The sequence below is a fragment of the Oryza glaberrima genome, chromosome 11 (genome assembly GCF_000147395.1).
Source record: "Oryza glaberrima chromosome 11, OglaRS2, whole genome shotgun sequence".
Classification (NCBI taxonomy): Eukaryota; Viridiplantae; Streptophyta; class Magnoliopsida; order Poales; family Poaceae; genus Oryza; species Oryza glaberrima.
This window is the reverse complement of record NC_068336.1, coordinates 5,327,292-5,343,752: the sequence shown is the minus strand read 5'-3', so window position 1 is coordinate 5,343,752 and position 16,461 is coordinate 5,327,292. Positions and strand designations below refer to the sequence as shown.

The following is a 16,461-nucleotide window of genomic DNA, read 5'->3' as shown; positions in this document are numbered from 1 at the left end:
AGCTTGGCAGCGGCATAGGGCGGGCGGCGAGCTCGGCGGCTTCCTGCAGGTTGTTCGTGGCGACGAAGGTGGCAGTGGACGGCGACAGCGGCCTCTTCCCAGCGACGACGGCGTCTTTGAGCCCCTTACATAGGTGCGGTTCTTCGTTTACTCCCTCCCCCCCCCCCCCTCTCTCTCTCCACGGACCACCTCCTTTCTCCTTTTTTTTCCCCAAACCACTAGAGCTTCCGCAAATCACACTGATATGTTTTGAAACCATTGCATTTTCTATTTTTCAAGTTTAAATCCAACGTAAAGGCTTGAGACCACTGTCCACGGTGGTGCATTGAACATGATCTTAACAGTAGTACCCTTGCAATGGTCAATGTACCATCATAAGAAATCCTCTTGAGAAAAAGATAGCACAGCGGTAAAAGTCACCTTTTTTCATGCTTCTGCACCAACCAGGCTAAACAAGAGCATTGCAGAAGGCTTAAGGCCAACTCTGCACTCCGGTAACAAAAACTCAGGTACTTATATTTATAAGTCAAAATTTAAATTTAAAAGTTAATTTGGGAGCTAATTTTGTGGGTCTTTTCATTGTGGTTTATATTTACAGTGTTTGCTTTTAAATCGCCAAGGACATGTAAAAGTTTTACTTATAAATTATTTTTTTTGCCAATAACCCGTACGGATAAGTATAAGCGAAACGATAGGTTATATTTCTATGCAGGGGCGGAGGTAGAGTATATTAGTGGGGTGCCCAATAACCTGTTAAGAAATTCTTTTAGCTATATCTAACATATTTTCACCATGTGTGCACACCCCCTCCATACAAACTTAAACACCCGTATCACCTTAGACTAAATATAATGTAGAGTAAATTAAGCAGGTGGCACCCCCTCCATTTAATTCTAATTCTAGCTCAGCCCCTGTTTCTGCGGAGTTTCTTGTAGAAAAAATGCCTAGAACATGTGGTCCCTTTGTTGCTACTGGGGCATGCTGGACAATGCCTTAGCTCTGGTCATTCTCTTATTTAGTATGCACACGGAATACTTTGTTATTGACCGGCCAGTAATATTTACGAGTTTACATGAGCAATTAGTAACATGAAAATTTTGTGCCCCTCAAATAACAGACTCCCAAACATATGCATACTATGTTTTGAGATTACCTTTAGGTTAAATGAAATGAACAGGGATCATTCTGTCAATAACAGTTAGTTTGCGTTTAATGGTTTTTCTGCTTAAGCCAGTACGTATTAATTTGCGTGCGCACCTAACCGCGGGACACGCCGCGTATTCCCTAAGCACTACATTTAGAAACAGAGTAAGATACAGAACTCCCCACAAAATAAAATAAGTATTACAGCAAGCCCGTAATTAACTGGTGATTACAAATTTTAGGATTAGAGAGGACTATTCAAGAGTAAATTTGTTCAGTCCCTCGGCCTCTGGTGATTACAAATTTACTTACAACTAGGTGAGCTCATGAATATGTTGATCAGTGCAGAAGACTACACGGTCAAATGAGCAAAGACTAATAGAAATGTATAATAAAACGCCGAACCGCTTCTGGGTGGATGACCTAAGTAACCTACTACAAATCCAAAAGTCTGCCCCTTCAAGCTACTTAGAGGGAGAAAAACACCATGTTACCATCCTTTAGGTCTCAAGCTTCTGAATAATCAAAATGATGGTGCATCAAGCATCTTCATCTTCATCTCCATCCTCATCCTCATCCTCATCTCCCTCTTCGTAGAGTCTTCATCTTCATCTTCATCATCATCATCATCGTCTTCGTAAGAATCTTCATCTTCATCTTCCTCGTCTTCATAAGAGTCTTCATCTCCATCTCTATCTTCGTCTTCATCATCGTCATCGTCCGAAATCCCGATTTCCTCAAAATTGAAAACTGCAGAAATAACAACTATGACAAGCACAGTAAATTTCAAGATGTCTCAGCTGAAAATTAACTTACAGAAGTTTCAGTTACTTCAAAACGAAAACATTGAATCAGTTGACAAAGTTAGTCCATTAGATCAATCTTTCCAAATACAAATTGCTATAAATACCACATTACTTCTCCATAAAAAATTCTGATTGTATCCACTACTTCATTCAAAGAAAAGAAACATAATAAAATGCCCTAACTTGGGGAAGCATTGACCCTTTATATCCTGGTTGCAGCTTATACTGCAGAGTTGATAGATTCTCTATAGCCTGGCACACAACAATAGAGAAATTTGCATGCTCTAGGGACTATATGGGTACTTATAATAACTGGTAAACAAGATGCTTGGACTCCAGGCCTCAATGGCCAAGTGCCGTGAGTAAAGCCCCCACCTAACAAATATAATCTAGAGGCACCGAAAAACATTATCTTAGCTAAACAAAAGAACTAAGCAATCTTATGCAGTATTCTCTTAGGTAAAGCTGACGACTTCAGAAGAACAGTATTCTCTCACATTAGTAGTTTGACAATGTGATAAGCAGTCTGTGAGGTACTTGTCCACATGGCAAATGACATGGGAGCAATAAGAGCAAGTAATAAACTGGAATTCAAGATGGCAACATCAACATAAACTGGAATATGCAACTGATGGGAAAGAAAATAAAATCAAATATTTGAAAGATATAATTACAGCCATATTACATAAAAGTTATCATGCTGGTTATGTGATGCAAGGAAGTTCTAAGAAATCTTTGTATGGTTTTTCTTCTTTGGATACTACCAGCCAAAAAAGTAGACTAGGTAATTTCTTCCCAATCAGATCTGCATGCTTTAATTTCTGAATCAATCTCTGTTCCTAGCCATTTCCAGTGAACTTAAGAGTTTCAATACTGCTTGCTATGTTTCACGCATATGAAGGTAAAGGAAAATCTCTGAAATATAGAAAAAATGAAGTATGTTCTTTACGTACGTTAAATGTAGACAGATACTTCAAAACTTTATCTACAAAGTTATCAATCATTTCACATCTGATTTCAACTATCTCAAGGTGTCCTGATATTGCAGCTGATCTATCCACTGAAGAGCAGTTTCCGTTGATTTTCATTACATGTTCAGGTCCCTGTCAGAAATTAAAACATTTAATAAGATCAATAGAAAAATGTTTAAAAACTTCAACAAGGAATTATATGTCAAATTAGAGAAGGTATACCTTGGAATAGATCTGAAAAATGAGATTCTCCAGAACCGGTGCGTGTTCAAGAATGCAAGCTAGTGCACTATAATCATGAGGCACACACCAGTATTCATTGAATAACAAAGTCTTTAACTTCGTAAATGTTGGGCTCCACTTCAAATCCCTTCTGAAAATAAACTTTGCAGAATGCAGACAAGAAAATGAACAAATCCTCAGAGTTCAAGTGGATATATGCATGGTAATAGAAATAATGAGATAATATAAATAAGTAAAAAATGAAAGTGCAAGCATACCGATTTATGTCCATTCATCAGAGCCAACGTCTTAGCTTCTGATAAACCATCCAGAAGCACGCAATTATTGTCCTTGATACCATAACAAGATTCACAGCCCTCACGAGTACAATCACCAGAGTTAGATTGACTGCAAAAGTCTTTACCATACCAGGGGACTCTCACAAATGCGTCAACTAATGATGGCATCCTGTCAAGCAATGGAGCCCGTTCTTCGAAGTCATCCAACCTCAGATTAACAAGACTCGGGACATCAACACGTACTCGCAAGGTCGCATTGAAACTGCAGCAAGTCATGCTCAGACGTTTCACCGAGTTAGAGGAGATCTTGGCACACTCGAAGAAACAAAACTCAAACACTAGCTCTTCCAATGTTGGACAGCTTGAGAAGTTAAGGAAGCTGTCGTTTAGCAATATACCATAAAGCTGTAGCCTTGTCAAGTGCTGGGAGACAAGAGGCAGCTCATCTATCGGAACTGGGTCATAAAACCCCTGTTTTCGAGCTGGAGGAACCAAACTTTGCGAAGTAGAGCATGCTTGAACCAAAAATTCAGCCGGGCAGCGTCCTCGATGAGCTCTTTGCTGTGCCCACTAAACCTTAGCACGCAGGTTTCCAGAGGCACACTATCACGGAGTACCAACAGACGGTCGAGAAACTCCTGGTGGTCCTTCACGCTTCCCGGATCGGTATCGTCCTCGCCAATGCGCACCCCCGTGGCGGACTTCCAGAGGTGGCGCCATTGCCGGGCTAGCAGGCACGTCCGGACGGCCTCCTGCGCCGGTAGGAAGGAGAGCACGTGGTGGAGCACCTCGTCCGGGAGGGCCCCTATCCGGTCGCCGCCGGTCGAGCCGGGCGATTCCTTGGCCTTCTTCCGCGGGGACATTCCGTCGAACAGGTTGCGGGCGTCGGCGCGGGACCAAGAACCGCTCGGGCCGACGCGAGGGCGCGCCGATAACTAGCAGGAACGAGGGCTCTCCTGGGTCAGCACCAAGCAGCTCGCATCGCCATTCGCCGCCGCCGGCAGCTTCCGGGCAGCAAGAGTACGTACGCCAATGGCGAGAGGCCCGACGAAGAGCCAAGTCGCGCGGGAAGAAGGAATCGTGGGGCGAGGCGGCTGGCGGCGGCGGCGCGCGCGAGGATGATCGGAGGAATCGCTGGATCGGAGGAGGTCAGCCTCGATCAGTTTGAGGCGGCGAGGAGAGAGAGAGAGAGAGGGGGAAGGGTGGAGAAACGGAGGTGATTAGTTTCACCCTATTTGCAACGATTTGTCACTAGAGTCACATGTCATAAGACACGTGAGGGGCCCACATGTCATAGCCACATGAGTGGCAAATCGTTAATTGCCATATCCAAAAATAGCAAATTGTTAAATTTCCCGGTAAATGAACCCCTTCTATTAAAGGATGCATGTGAAAATATACACTGCATTTTTCATGTATAATTCCGATGCTTCTTTCTTTTGGTGAAAATACTCCAATTGACATCCTATGCAGTTCCCTTAAATCAATTCGAACACATAGGTGTTCTTCTCTCGTCAAAATATAGATTTTTTCTCCATTTCCGTTAGTATGTTTTTCAAACTGATATTCGATGGGTTTCTAAAAAAACACTTTCTATATAGATGTTACTTTAAAATATTAAATAAACATATTTTTCAAGTTTTTTTTACAGAAACCAGCTTTTTGGTGGGACCCCTATGCTGATGTGTAACTACTTGTTGAGTGGCATCCAACTATACCAAAACCAGCTTAAAAACCACTTCAAGAGAGTAAAATGCCCGATATTGATAGTTTAAAGGTGCAATATACTTAGTTTCATAGTTCGGGTTGTAAATTAGATAACATGAAGAGTTGAGGGATGTACAGTGAACTTATCCCTACATTTTGGTACAGAAGTAGTATGCTTTTTTTTTTATAGTAACCACCTCTTTGTTAATACGGGGGACTCGGCGATATCGCGAGCCACGAGGCGATTTACAAATGCTGGGATGGGATCAGTCCAGACATCAGACCAATCCGGGTCCTTACTGGTACACAAATGTGCCAGTTCATGGGAGCACCGATTACAGCTACGATGAACATATGAGAAAATAACTCTGACAAAGTTTTTATGAATAAAATCCTTAATCTCCTTGAACAGAATTCCTCCCGGCGCATGATCATGAGCATTCGTCTGGATTGCTGTCACCAAAATCTGTGAATCAGTCTCCACCTTTACACGAGACACTCGTCGTTCAGAAACAGCTTGGAGAGCGTATAAACACGCAGAGGCTTCAGCACATATTGCACTATGGACAGTCTGCAGACCTCCAGCGCCAGCCATTAAGCCCCTGCCCACATGATCACGCAGCACAAAACCCCATCCTCCTGATTTGCTCTCCTCATAGAAAGCTCCGTCAAGATTCAGCTTCAGTTCTTCCTCCTCTGGCGGCACCCATAACTTCTTTTCTGTCGATACTTTCCCCTGCTGGGTACTCACTTCTCCTTTTAAAACGACTATTTCCAAGGCCATAGATCTTACTCTTCTTTCAACCTCCTCAGGCGCGCAGCCTTGTTCACCCGCATTGATTTTATTTCGATTATTCCACCAGTTCCACAATAACAGAGCTGCTACCCGTTTCATATTATCTTCTAGAGCTAGGACGTGCTCAACTACTCCCTTTGCTGATCTCTGCTGATTTAGACATAGCCGAATTGGCTCCATATTTAACATTCTCCAGCACATCTTCACTGGTTTGCATTTAAAAAAAACAGTGCCCCCCATCTTCATCAATCCATAAACACACAGGGCATTTTGTATCTAGCTCCACACCCCTCCTCTTTATGTTCAGACGAAAAGGGAGGCTGTTATGAGCTAAACGCCATAAGAAGTGTCTAACTTTTGGGCCAACATCCAATTTCCATATTTTGCACCATAATCCATCCTTTCTTGGTTCAGGCCTCGAAGAGGATTCACCCACTTGTCTGACTGCTTGCCTTTCTCGCTGATCATCCAGCATATGATATGCTGATTTAACTGAGAACAGTCCTTTGTCGTCAAAATGCCAACCCCATGTGTCCTCCCAGCCCTCTTTAACCGGTATTGCCAGAATATTTGCTGCATCATCCTCCCAAAATATATCATTGATCAGCTGTCTATCCCATGCACCTGTAGCTGGATCGATCAGGTCACACACTTTATTTATCACTATGTTCCCCTTTGGAGTGATTGGCCGCCGAGTGATGCTAGCCGGAATCCAAGGATCATGCCATATATCAATCTTTGTTCCATCCCCCACCCTCCAAATTAAACCTATTTTTAAGACATCCAGACCACGTACAATACTTCGCCAGGAGTATGACATCCCCGCTACTTCCTTAGCCTTCAGAAGATCCCATCAGGATAATATCTTGCCCTGAGGACTTGCGCCCATAAAGAATTTGGTGTCATTAGGAGTATCCGGCCTTGTCGGGCCAACATGGCTAGATTAAACATGTGGAGGTCTCTATACCCCAGCCCCCCCCCTTTGTTTCCGGCTGCACAATAATTCCCAGGATAACCAATGCATCTTGTTTTCATTCTCTTGCTGTGCCCAGAAGAATCTACAGATCATTGAGTTGATTTCATCACACAATTGCTTTGTTAGGTCGAAGCATGACATGGCATATGTCGGGATGGCTTGAGCTATAGTACCTTTGCATAATATCTTTCCCCGCCTTCGACATCATTTTCTCCTTCCATCCCTGAATTCTTTTCCATATTCTTTCTTTCAGATAAGCAAAGGTTTTCTTTTTTGATCTTCCCATATATACCGGTAGTCCAAGGTATTTATCATTCCTAGCTTCTAAGGAAATGTCCAAATTCGACATTAGGGCTTCTTTTGCACTCTGACGAGTGTTCTTGCTGAACATGACTGAGCATTTGTCTTTATTTATGGTCTGTCCCAAACAACTCCCATAAAGTGTGAGCACTTCTTGCAGGTGTTTCGCATTGTCTTCATTTGCTTCCAAGAGAATGAAAGAGTCATCCGCAAAAAGAATATGGTTTATACTCGGAGCTTGCTGACAGATCTTTACTCCTGTGAGGGTCCCCGCGTCCCTTGCGGCATTCAGCAGAGTAGAGAAGCCCTCCGCACAGAGAAGAAACAGGTATGGTGATAAGGGATCGCCCTGCCTCAAGCCTCAAGAACTGATCTTTTAAGATCACATAACAGCTTTAGCAGCTATGATTTGATAAGGCTCTAAAAGAAAAGCTATGTTTTGACAAGAATGAAGTAAAAATGTCAATTTAAAAACAACACTTCTGATAAGCGGCTTAATCATTGATAACACTTTTTTTCCCTATTATCAGAACAAGAATATAGTTGCAGAAGCAATAAGACATCACATGAGCACTAGGCATCAAAATTAAGACAATCAGGTTGCTGCATGACATCCACAAATTGGACCTGAAAAGCATTAGGAGGGATCGGATAGTCCTGTACTGCTAAAATCAAGATTCGAGACAGACATTACAAGGGCTGACATCAACTGAGCCTGCTCACAGCAAAAGGTGTTTCATGTGATGTTGTCTTACTCTTAGACCATACACATTGCGGTGAGGTGGCGTGTGGCAATCTCTGTACACGTTGGTAAAATGCATACATGGAGGAGGAACGTGGGTGGGGCCCATGACTTCCCTGGGTTCGTGCAGCCTTCTTTGGCTCCGAGAGCCTCCTCAAAACAAAACTGTAAATTGTGAAGCGTTCTCACCTCCCGTAGGAGACCGCACAGATGTATTAATATGTGTCAAGAACAGCCCTTGACGTGGCTTACAATCTCTGGTTGTTACAAAGGATAAGAACAACAATATCACATGTGATCTAACTAACCTTATCACATGGAACCGAACCATATCTCTAGGAGATAGGAGCAACTCTATGTATCTATCTTAACACTCCCCCTCAATCATAACTTATCTAAGTTTAGATTGCTCATAAACTGCCTTAATCCTTGCATAGACAAGGCCTTGGTGAAACCATCAGTAATTTGATCTTTGGAAGCAATGAACCTTATATCCAGCATTTTGTTGGCTACCCTTTCTCTAACAAAATGATAATCGATCTCAATATGTTTTGTGCGAGCAAGAAACACAGGATTGGATGATAAATAGGTTGCACCTAAATTATCACACCAAAGAACAGGAGTCTGAATTGTTTTAATTCCTAGTTCATTTAGAACTGATTGCACCCAAATTAATTCTACAGTAGCATTAGCCATTGCCTTATACTCTGCTTCAGTACTTGATCTTGAGACTGTTGGTTGTTTTCTAGCACTCCAAGACACTAGATTAGGACCAAGATATATTACAAAGCCTCCAGTGGATCTTCTATCATCCAAACTACCAGCCCAATCAGCATCAAAGAAAGCACTAATTAATGTAGAATTTGATCTCTTAAAATGTAGTCCAACATCAATTGTACCTTTAATATACCGAAGTATATGCTTGACTACAAGCCAATGTTCTGAGGTAGGTGCATGCAGATATTGACATGTTCACAGCAAAAGCAAGATCCGGTCTTGTCAAGGTGAAGTATTGCAATCCTCCTACTATGCTTCTGTACCTGGAGCTGTCATCACGGCCTAGTGGTTCACCACTGTGCGCCATGATCTTCCCAGAGACCGACAAAGGAGTAGGAGCAGCTTTACATTCAGTCATTGCTACCTTCTTTAATAGATCCTGCGCATACTTTGCTTGGTTCAGGAGAATTCCATCATCCTTCTTCCTGACTTCTATACCCAAGAAATAGGCTGTGTTTAGTTGAGCACAATATTTGTATTTTGGTTAAAATTGGAGATAATATGACTGAAAAGTTGTGTGTGTATGACAGGTTGATGTGATAGAAAAGGACTGAAGTTTGAATCCAAACTTTGAAGCTAAACACAGCCATAGTGTAATTCTCCAAGGTCCTTCAAAGCAAAGTCACTTCTCAGATCCTTGAGTAAAGCTGTGACAGCATCTCCTAATGAACTGGTAACAATAATATCATCCACATAAATTAGCATATACATTGTTATATTATGCTTGTTGTAAATGAAAAGGGATGTATCCGACTTTGATGGAATAAAACCTAGCTGACATAGCTTCTGACTTAGTTTAGAGTACCATGCTCTAGGTGCCTCTAGGTGCCTGTTTTAACCCATAAATTGCCTTGTCCAGTTTGCACACCTGACTTGATTTACCTTCATAACAAGGGGGTTGCCTCATATACACCTCTTCTTCTAAGATTCCATGAAGAAAGGCCTTTTGGACATCCAGCTGGCTTAGAGACCAGACACAGCAATTCCTAGAACCAAGCGTACAGTGCCAATTTTAACTACAGGACTAAGGGTATCCTCATAATCAATATCATACATTTGCCTGAAACCTTTGGCAACCAACCTAGTCTTGTATCTATCAATTGTTCCATCTGCCTTTCTTTTAATCTTATAGACCCACTTACAGTCTATAATGTTCTGACCTTGAGGTGGATTGACATATGCCAAGTGCTATTCTTTACCAGTGCATGGTACTCTTCGTCCATAGCTTTCTTCCAGTTGGGGTTTCCCATCGCCTCTTGCAGATTAACTGGTTCCCCTGCTGCACATGTTAAAGAGTACCGAATAGTCCCATCAATATTCAATGTAGGTTTAACAAGTAGGAGTACCACTTTGGAGCCGTGTTCTGTGTCTGACAGGTGGAGGTGGTGTGGCAGTAATCTGCTCAGGAGATCCAGTGCTAGTGCCACTTTCCACAGCTGATCCTGGTGCGGTCTGCTGAGATGAAGCAGTCGACGCAGAGGATCCCGGCGTGGGAGGTCCAGCGTCATTGCTACCTGCTCCTCCATTGGTTGATGAGGACTGCTGCTGCTGGTTGCCAGAACTGCCAGGGCTGGCAGGGTCTCCTTGGTATTCAGTGTTCTCAGCGTCAAGCGAAGGCTCTGTGATTTCATGTGGGATCTGAACCGGATTTGCACCGTTTTGGCCCAAACTTGCACCGTTTTGCGCCGAGTTTTCTCCTGCATTCTGTGTACGATCAGAAGAAGGGTCAGTAGAACAATAAGTCATACGATCATTAGTAGTTTCCCCCCCTTGATCGGATGCCGAAAGAAGATTAGCAGGAAGGAGAGATATTTCACGTTGCAAGTGGGCGCCGGCATTTGGATGAAGGGTTGAAAAAGGAAACACAGATTCATCAAAAACCACATCCCGGGATATGTAAACTCGTCCAGAGGAGATTTCAAGGCACTTGTAGCCTTTGTGGAGAGGACTGTAACCAAGGAAGGCGCGGCGAATGGAACGAAACGAGAGTTTCCGAGTGTTATATGGTCTGAGGTTAGGCCAGCACGCACACCCGAATATTCTCAAATGTGTATAGTCCGGGGCCTGAGAGAAAAGGGATTCATACGGTGTGCGATGGCTGAGAACCGGGGTAGGTAATCTGTTGATGAGATAGGTGGTTGTGAGGAAGGCTTCATCCCAAAATTTTAACGGAACATAGGCTTGGGAGAGAAGAGCTTGTAGGATCGAACACAATTAACCAAGCCTACCAGAGGGGGTTGAATGGTAGGGAAAACCAAAAACCCAAAACTTTTAGCAGAAATAAAAGTTACCCTCAAATCGATGGAAATCTCGACGTAGTCTTGTCGCCGCCGGTCGGATTGCTCGTACGCTGCCGGTCGAACCGGTCATACGCCGCCAGTCTAACCGCCGTCTTGTCGCCGGTTGAACCGTCGGTATGTCACCGGTTAGACCGCCGAACCCGATGAAACACAAATCGAAGAACTCTCAAAGTAGATGACAACCTTATTACTTCTCTCTGTGTTTACAAAGTGCAACAACAGCACTCCTTACAAAAATCTCGACTAAACTCGAAACCCTAACTAAACTATCAACTTAATTGCTCTCAAAGCGATACAGGAAAGCCTCACGCTTCCTCTCTATTTATACCAAAAAACTCCCTATTCAAAATAGGTGTAGAACTCCTATTCACAATAGGACCCAATCCCTAATTCCAAATCAGCCATACAGGCTGCAGAAAATCTAGCATCGAAACGGACACTCCGCCGCCGACACGTATCCCATACGCACTCGGTCTCCTGTTTCACTCGGTATCCTCGTGCGCACTGCAACCTGAGCCGACTCGGCTTGCAGCCAACCGATCGACCCAGCTCTGCCTGCCGAGCCGCTGCATGCTGCCAGCTGCCTTCCTCCCAAACAGCCAACGCACACATGCAAACCTCCAAGCCAACCAATCAGCAAGCTACACATGTACATCACCGTACATGCATGCATACCTGCACGCTACAGTACCTCGAGTACTGTAGCAACCAAATACTCCTCCAAATATTATCACTCAATTTCCTTCGCGAACCCCGACGCTTGCACGCACACCTCGTGAAGCCCGCTGTGAAGATTTCTTCCACACGATGTCCATCCACCATATGCCATCTCATATCCAACTTCGTCACCGGTATCCTTGACCGTCTGGACCTCAACTCCTCCCTGAGTTTAGTCCCGATCCCCACCGTTGACCGAAGTTGACTTCCAAGAATCCTGACTCTAATCACCTTCTTACATGGTATCCCGACCGCACTAGATCTCTGCTCCTCCCTGAGCATAGTCCCGGTCCTCACCATTGACCAAGGCTGACCTCAAGCCACCTGCACACAATCAGACAAAACAACCATTTCTGGGCACAGATATCACAACCTGATCCACATTAGTCACACGCACTCACACTAACATTCACACAACTTCTCAACCAATTCTTCGATTAAATCATTTACACAGCCAATTGTTCATCACAAATATTAATCATGACAATGATTTCACAGAGCTAGCCCCTTTTCAACTATGTCTCGGTGCTTCTGCTCGGCCGACCCATTTTGTTGGTGAGCATGCAGACAAGAGACATGATGAACAATGCCTATGCGTTTAAAGAAGGAGTTTAGCTTCTCATATTCACCACCCCAATCTGTTTGCATGGCCAAGATTTTAGTGTTAAATTGGCGTTCAACATACTTCTGAAAGTCTAGGAAGGCCTGAAAAACATCGGATTTCCTTTTCAGGAGATAGATCCACGTATATTTGCTATAGTCATCGATAAAGCTCACATAAAAATCATGTCTCCCAACAGAAGTGGGTGCTGGACCCCAAACATCAGAGAAAACAAGAGCAAAAGGAGTAGTGGAAACACTGATAGACTTCGAATATGGTAATTGGTGGCTCTTGGCCCTTTGACATGAATCACAAAAATGTTCGACATTATTTGACTCAATAGAACAAGGTAACTTAAAATTCTGAATGACTCGATGAACTATAGCAAAAGAAGGATGACCTAAACGATAATGCCATCTAACAGATGATGGCTTGGTAATGCTTAAAGCATTTTTATTATCTAGACTTGAGCCACCGGACACTGGAGCCAAATGATAGAGTCGCCCTCTACTTCTGCCGTGATGTAGAAGCCTCTTCGTTGCTTGATCCTTTATATTAAAGAACTTAGGGTAAATCTCAAGAAAGGCATCATTATCATCAACTAAACGATTGGCAGAAACAAGGTTTTTACTAGCAGAAGGAACATAGAGTATGTTTTTAAGATGAAAATCTTTGTTTGGGGTAGAAACGACTGAATGACCGATATGACTGATGTTCATACCTGAGCCGTTTGCAGCATGAACTTGTTCCTGTCCATTGTACTTCTCACGAATGGACAGCTTGTCGAGCTCCCCAGTCACATGATCTGTGGCACCGCAATCAACATACCGGTTGGTGTCGACGCCGTATGCCGAGTTCATGGCTGCTGCAGCAACCTTTTCTTCCGGCTGGTAGGTCTGATCGAACCTGTACCAGCACTTGATGATGGTATGCCCGGTTTTTCCATAGAGCTGGCATACCGGACGAGGCCCCTGCTGACCGCCGCTGCGGCCGCCGTTCCCACGACCACGGCCTCCATTGCCGCGACCACGGAAGCCATTGTTGTTGCCACCCCGCTGACTGCCTTGGCCGCGCGAGGCTGAGTTTGCAGAGGACTGAATCTGCCCTCCTCCTTGAAGATGATCCATACGGTTGTCGTAACTAACCATCTGGGAATACAGATCACTTAAAGAGATTGGATCAGAACGACCAACAACAGTGGATACCAATGGATTGTAGTCGATGTCGAGGCCCGCGAGGATGTACGACACCAGTTCTTCATCATCTAGAGGCTTGCCGGCCAACGCAAGATCATCAGCCAGTCCCTTCATCTTGGAGAAGTAGACAACAGTGGTCATGGATCCCTTCCTGGTGTTGGCGAGGCTGATCCTGAGGTTGGTGATGCATGCACGAGATTGAGATGCGTACATGTTGGTGAGGGCATCCCAAACTTGCGCAGATGTGTTGAGAGTCACCACTTGTTGCAGAACATCCTTGGACAGAGAATTTAGCAGATAGGCCAGAACCTGCTGGTCCTGGGCCATCCACTTGGCGTAGTCCGGGTTCTTGGTGATGATCTCCTTGTCGTTCTTGTCGATAGTCGTCCTCGTCTTGGCCGGCTCCTCAGCCGTGCCGTCGAGGTAGTCGGTGAGCAGCGCTCCACGAAGCGCCGGGAGAACTTGTGCGCGCCAGAGGACATAGTTGTCCCTGGTGAGCTTCTCAGTTACTGGAGGACCAAGTGCAGCTGGCGCAGATGCGGAAGAGGAACTCGCCATGGCGAGGAATCGATCTAGGGTTTGTATCGGGTGGAAGAGAAAGGCTCTGATACCATGTATATTGTGAAGCGTTCTCACCTCCCGTAGGAGGCCGCACAGATGTATTAATATGTGTCAAGAACAGCCCTTGACGTGGCTTACAATCTCTGGTTGTTACAAAGGATAAGAACAACAATATCGCATGTGATCTAACTAACCTTATCACATGGAACCGAACCATATCTCTAGGAGATAGGAGCAACTCTATGTATCTATCTTAACAAAAACAACTTTTGTCAGAGAAAGAATCGCTCGCGTCCACATGCATGGCGAGATAGCTGGAGAGAGAGGGAGAGGGCAAGGGGGAAGCTCGCCGGAGAAGACCGCATCCGCGCCGAGTCCGAGCTCCCACCGTCCCATCTAGTGCCGCGCCGCGCCGCCGCTCGTCATCGTCCCCTGCCCAACACCGGCTCGTTCTCCCGCCCGCCATCACCAAATCTGTTGGGGAGAGAGAGAATGGGAGAGGCGCTATCGGTGGAGAGAGTGGCGCGGCGCGGCGCCAGAGGGGATGGCGGGAGCTCGGACTCGGCGCCGGCGGTGGGATGAGCGGTTGCTAGATCCGCGCCGCTAGAGAGGGCGAGCTCCGCGCCGTCCCTCTTGACGTCGTCCCGCTCCACGCCGGTGAGCTCCATGAGCCCTGCGCCGCCGGAGAGGGCGAGCTCCCGCCATCCGGTCCACGCCAGTGAGCTCTGCCAGATCCGCGCCACCAGATCCATCCCACTCCACGCCGACGAGCTCCGCGCCGTCCCACTACAAGCCGGCGAGCGCCGCAGGGGGGAGGGAGAGAGGCACCAGCGTTAATGTGGCCGACGGCGGTGGACGAAGAGGTGGGGCGTGGCGGCGGCGGCGGCGCCGAGCGCGTGACGCCTCGGGTGCTCCTCCGCCGGTGGGGGAGAGTAGGAGACAGTGGAGAGAGAGAGGGTAGATGAAAAGTGTGTGGGAGTGGGACCCATGTAAAGTGGGTGGGAGTGGGAGTTGCATTGTGAGGTGAGTTGCTTTAGAGGAACTTCGTCCTACGTGGCATCACAGGTTCGAGCTTGGCCCATGATGCACTGTGAATGGCCTTAGCCATGAGCCTGAAAAATAAAATGAACCTATATCTTAAGCTAAGACTTTTGCAGGCACTTCCCAGAACAAACTGCAGCAAAGGCATCTGCAAATCCATGAACTAATGTAGCGCCCTTTGCTGTGGTCAATGTAGTAGTATCTTGCTATAGCTGTAAAATTCAGCACCATTTTTTATCAATCCCTTCACCCCAGGTACCTCTACAGCATAATGCCTCGGCACGAACCGCTTCTCCAGACTGAAACAAAAGCATTACAGCCTCACCATGCAATCCAACTTTGGTAACCAAATTAACTCTTATATCTCCTTGCAGAGTTTATCGTTACCAAAAAAAAAAGCATAGAATCTGTAATCCCTTGGTTGCTTCTTGGCATGTAGCACGAAGCCCTTTTCTCGGCCTGGATAGAAGTTGGGTCAGCTCGACTTGTTTCATATCAACCATAAAGCCTTGTTGTACAACCAATTTCATTATCGCCACCCGTTAATATATTCTACACTATTTTGCAGCTTCTCATTACTTCATTTATCATGGTCAGGACTTCGGAAATCCTTTCAACCCTACAAAACACAAGGGAAAGATTTCTGTCAACCCTGCCAGTACTACAGAACCCAGTGTGAGACAGTGCACTTAGAAGCTCCACACATCTCTACAAAGGCGCAGCACAAGGAGCTTGGCAGATGCCATCTGTTGCAGCAACCAAGGCAATGCCATCCTGTTCCAACTTCCACATCTTCCAGATCAATTAATTCATTTGAGCTTAAAATTGGTTAGGTGTAATTATGGCAGGCATCAAAGCTAACTTTCGAAGCATCAAATTTATCACACTGTAATTTTGAAGTAGATAATTGGAAGGCTTATTTAGTGCTAGATGACAGAACGATACAGACTATCAGACATACATAACTTCTTTTCAGTAATGAGTAAATAAAGAATAAGATATTGAGGGAAAATAGCATTTGAAAAATTACCCTTATCATATTTCCTTTCATTCTGCACGCATGGTAGTTCAATAAGCGGATATCCATGATATTTGACCATTCAAGAATGATTAGGACTACATCGGTGCTTAATCAGCCAACCAGGCCATGCATTGTGGCGTCATGTGGACTACTATCTAGAAATCGTAAACATGAACTGAAGGTTGAGATAAATCGGAATTAGGAAATGCAGAGGGGGAGAAAATGAAGCATGGAAAAAATGCCAGAACCCTGTTTGCTCAAAGTACGAGAACAAGAAAATAGTTG

The 16,461-nt window shown here is 44.9% G+C and overlaps 1 protein-coding gene and 1 non-coding gene across 2 annotated transcripts; both read right to left on the bottom strand.

Moving 5' to 3' along the window:
- Positions 1 to 1,323: 1,323 nt before the first annotated feature.
- LOC127754039 (F-box protein At4g22280-like) lies at positions 1,324 to 4,657 on the bottom strand. The gene is given in 7 exon segments (XM_052279490.1): positions 1,324 to 1,742; positions 1,745 to 1,893; positions 2,487 to 2,564; positions 2,899 to 3,052; positions 3,143 to 3,304; positions 3,421 to 3,914; positions 3,917 to 4,657. Coding segments are annotated over 7 exon segments (1,485 nt in total). The 5' UTR covers positions 4,305 to 4,657; the 3' UTR covers positions 1,324 to 1,682.
- Positions 4,658 to 13,489: 8,832 nt separating this feature from the next.
- On the bottom strand, positions 13,490 to 13,628 carry LOC127756115 (small nucleolar RNA Z247). Its single transcript, XR_008013155.1, has one exon. It is a non-coding gene; the product is annotated as a small nucleolar RNA Z247 (small nucleolar RNA).
- Positions 13,629 to 16,461: the final 2,833 nt, after the last annotated feature.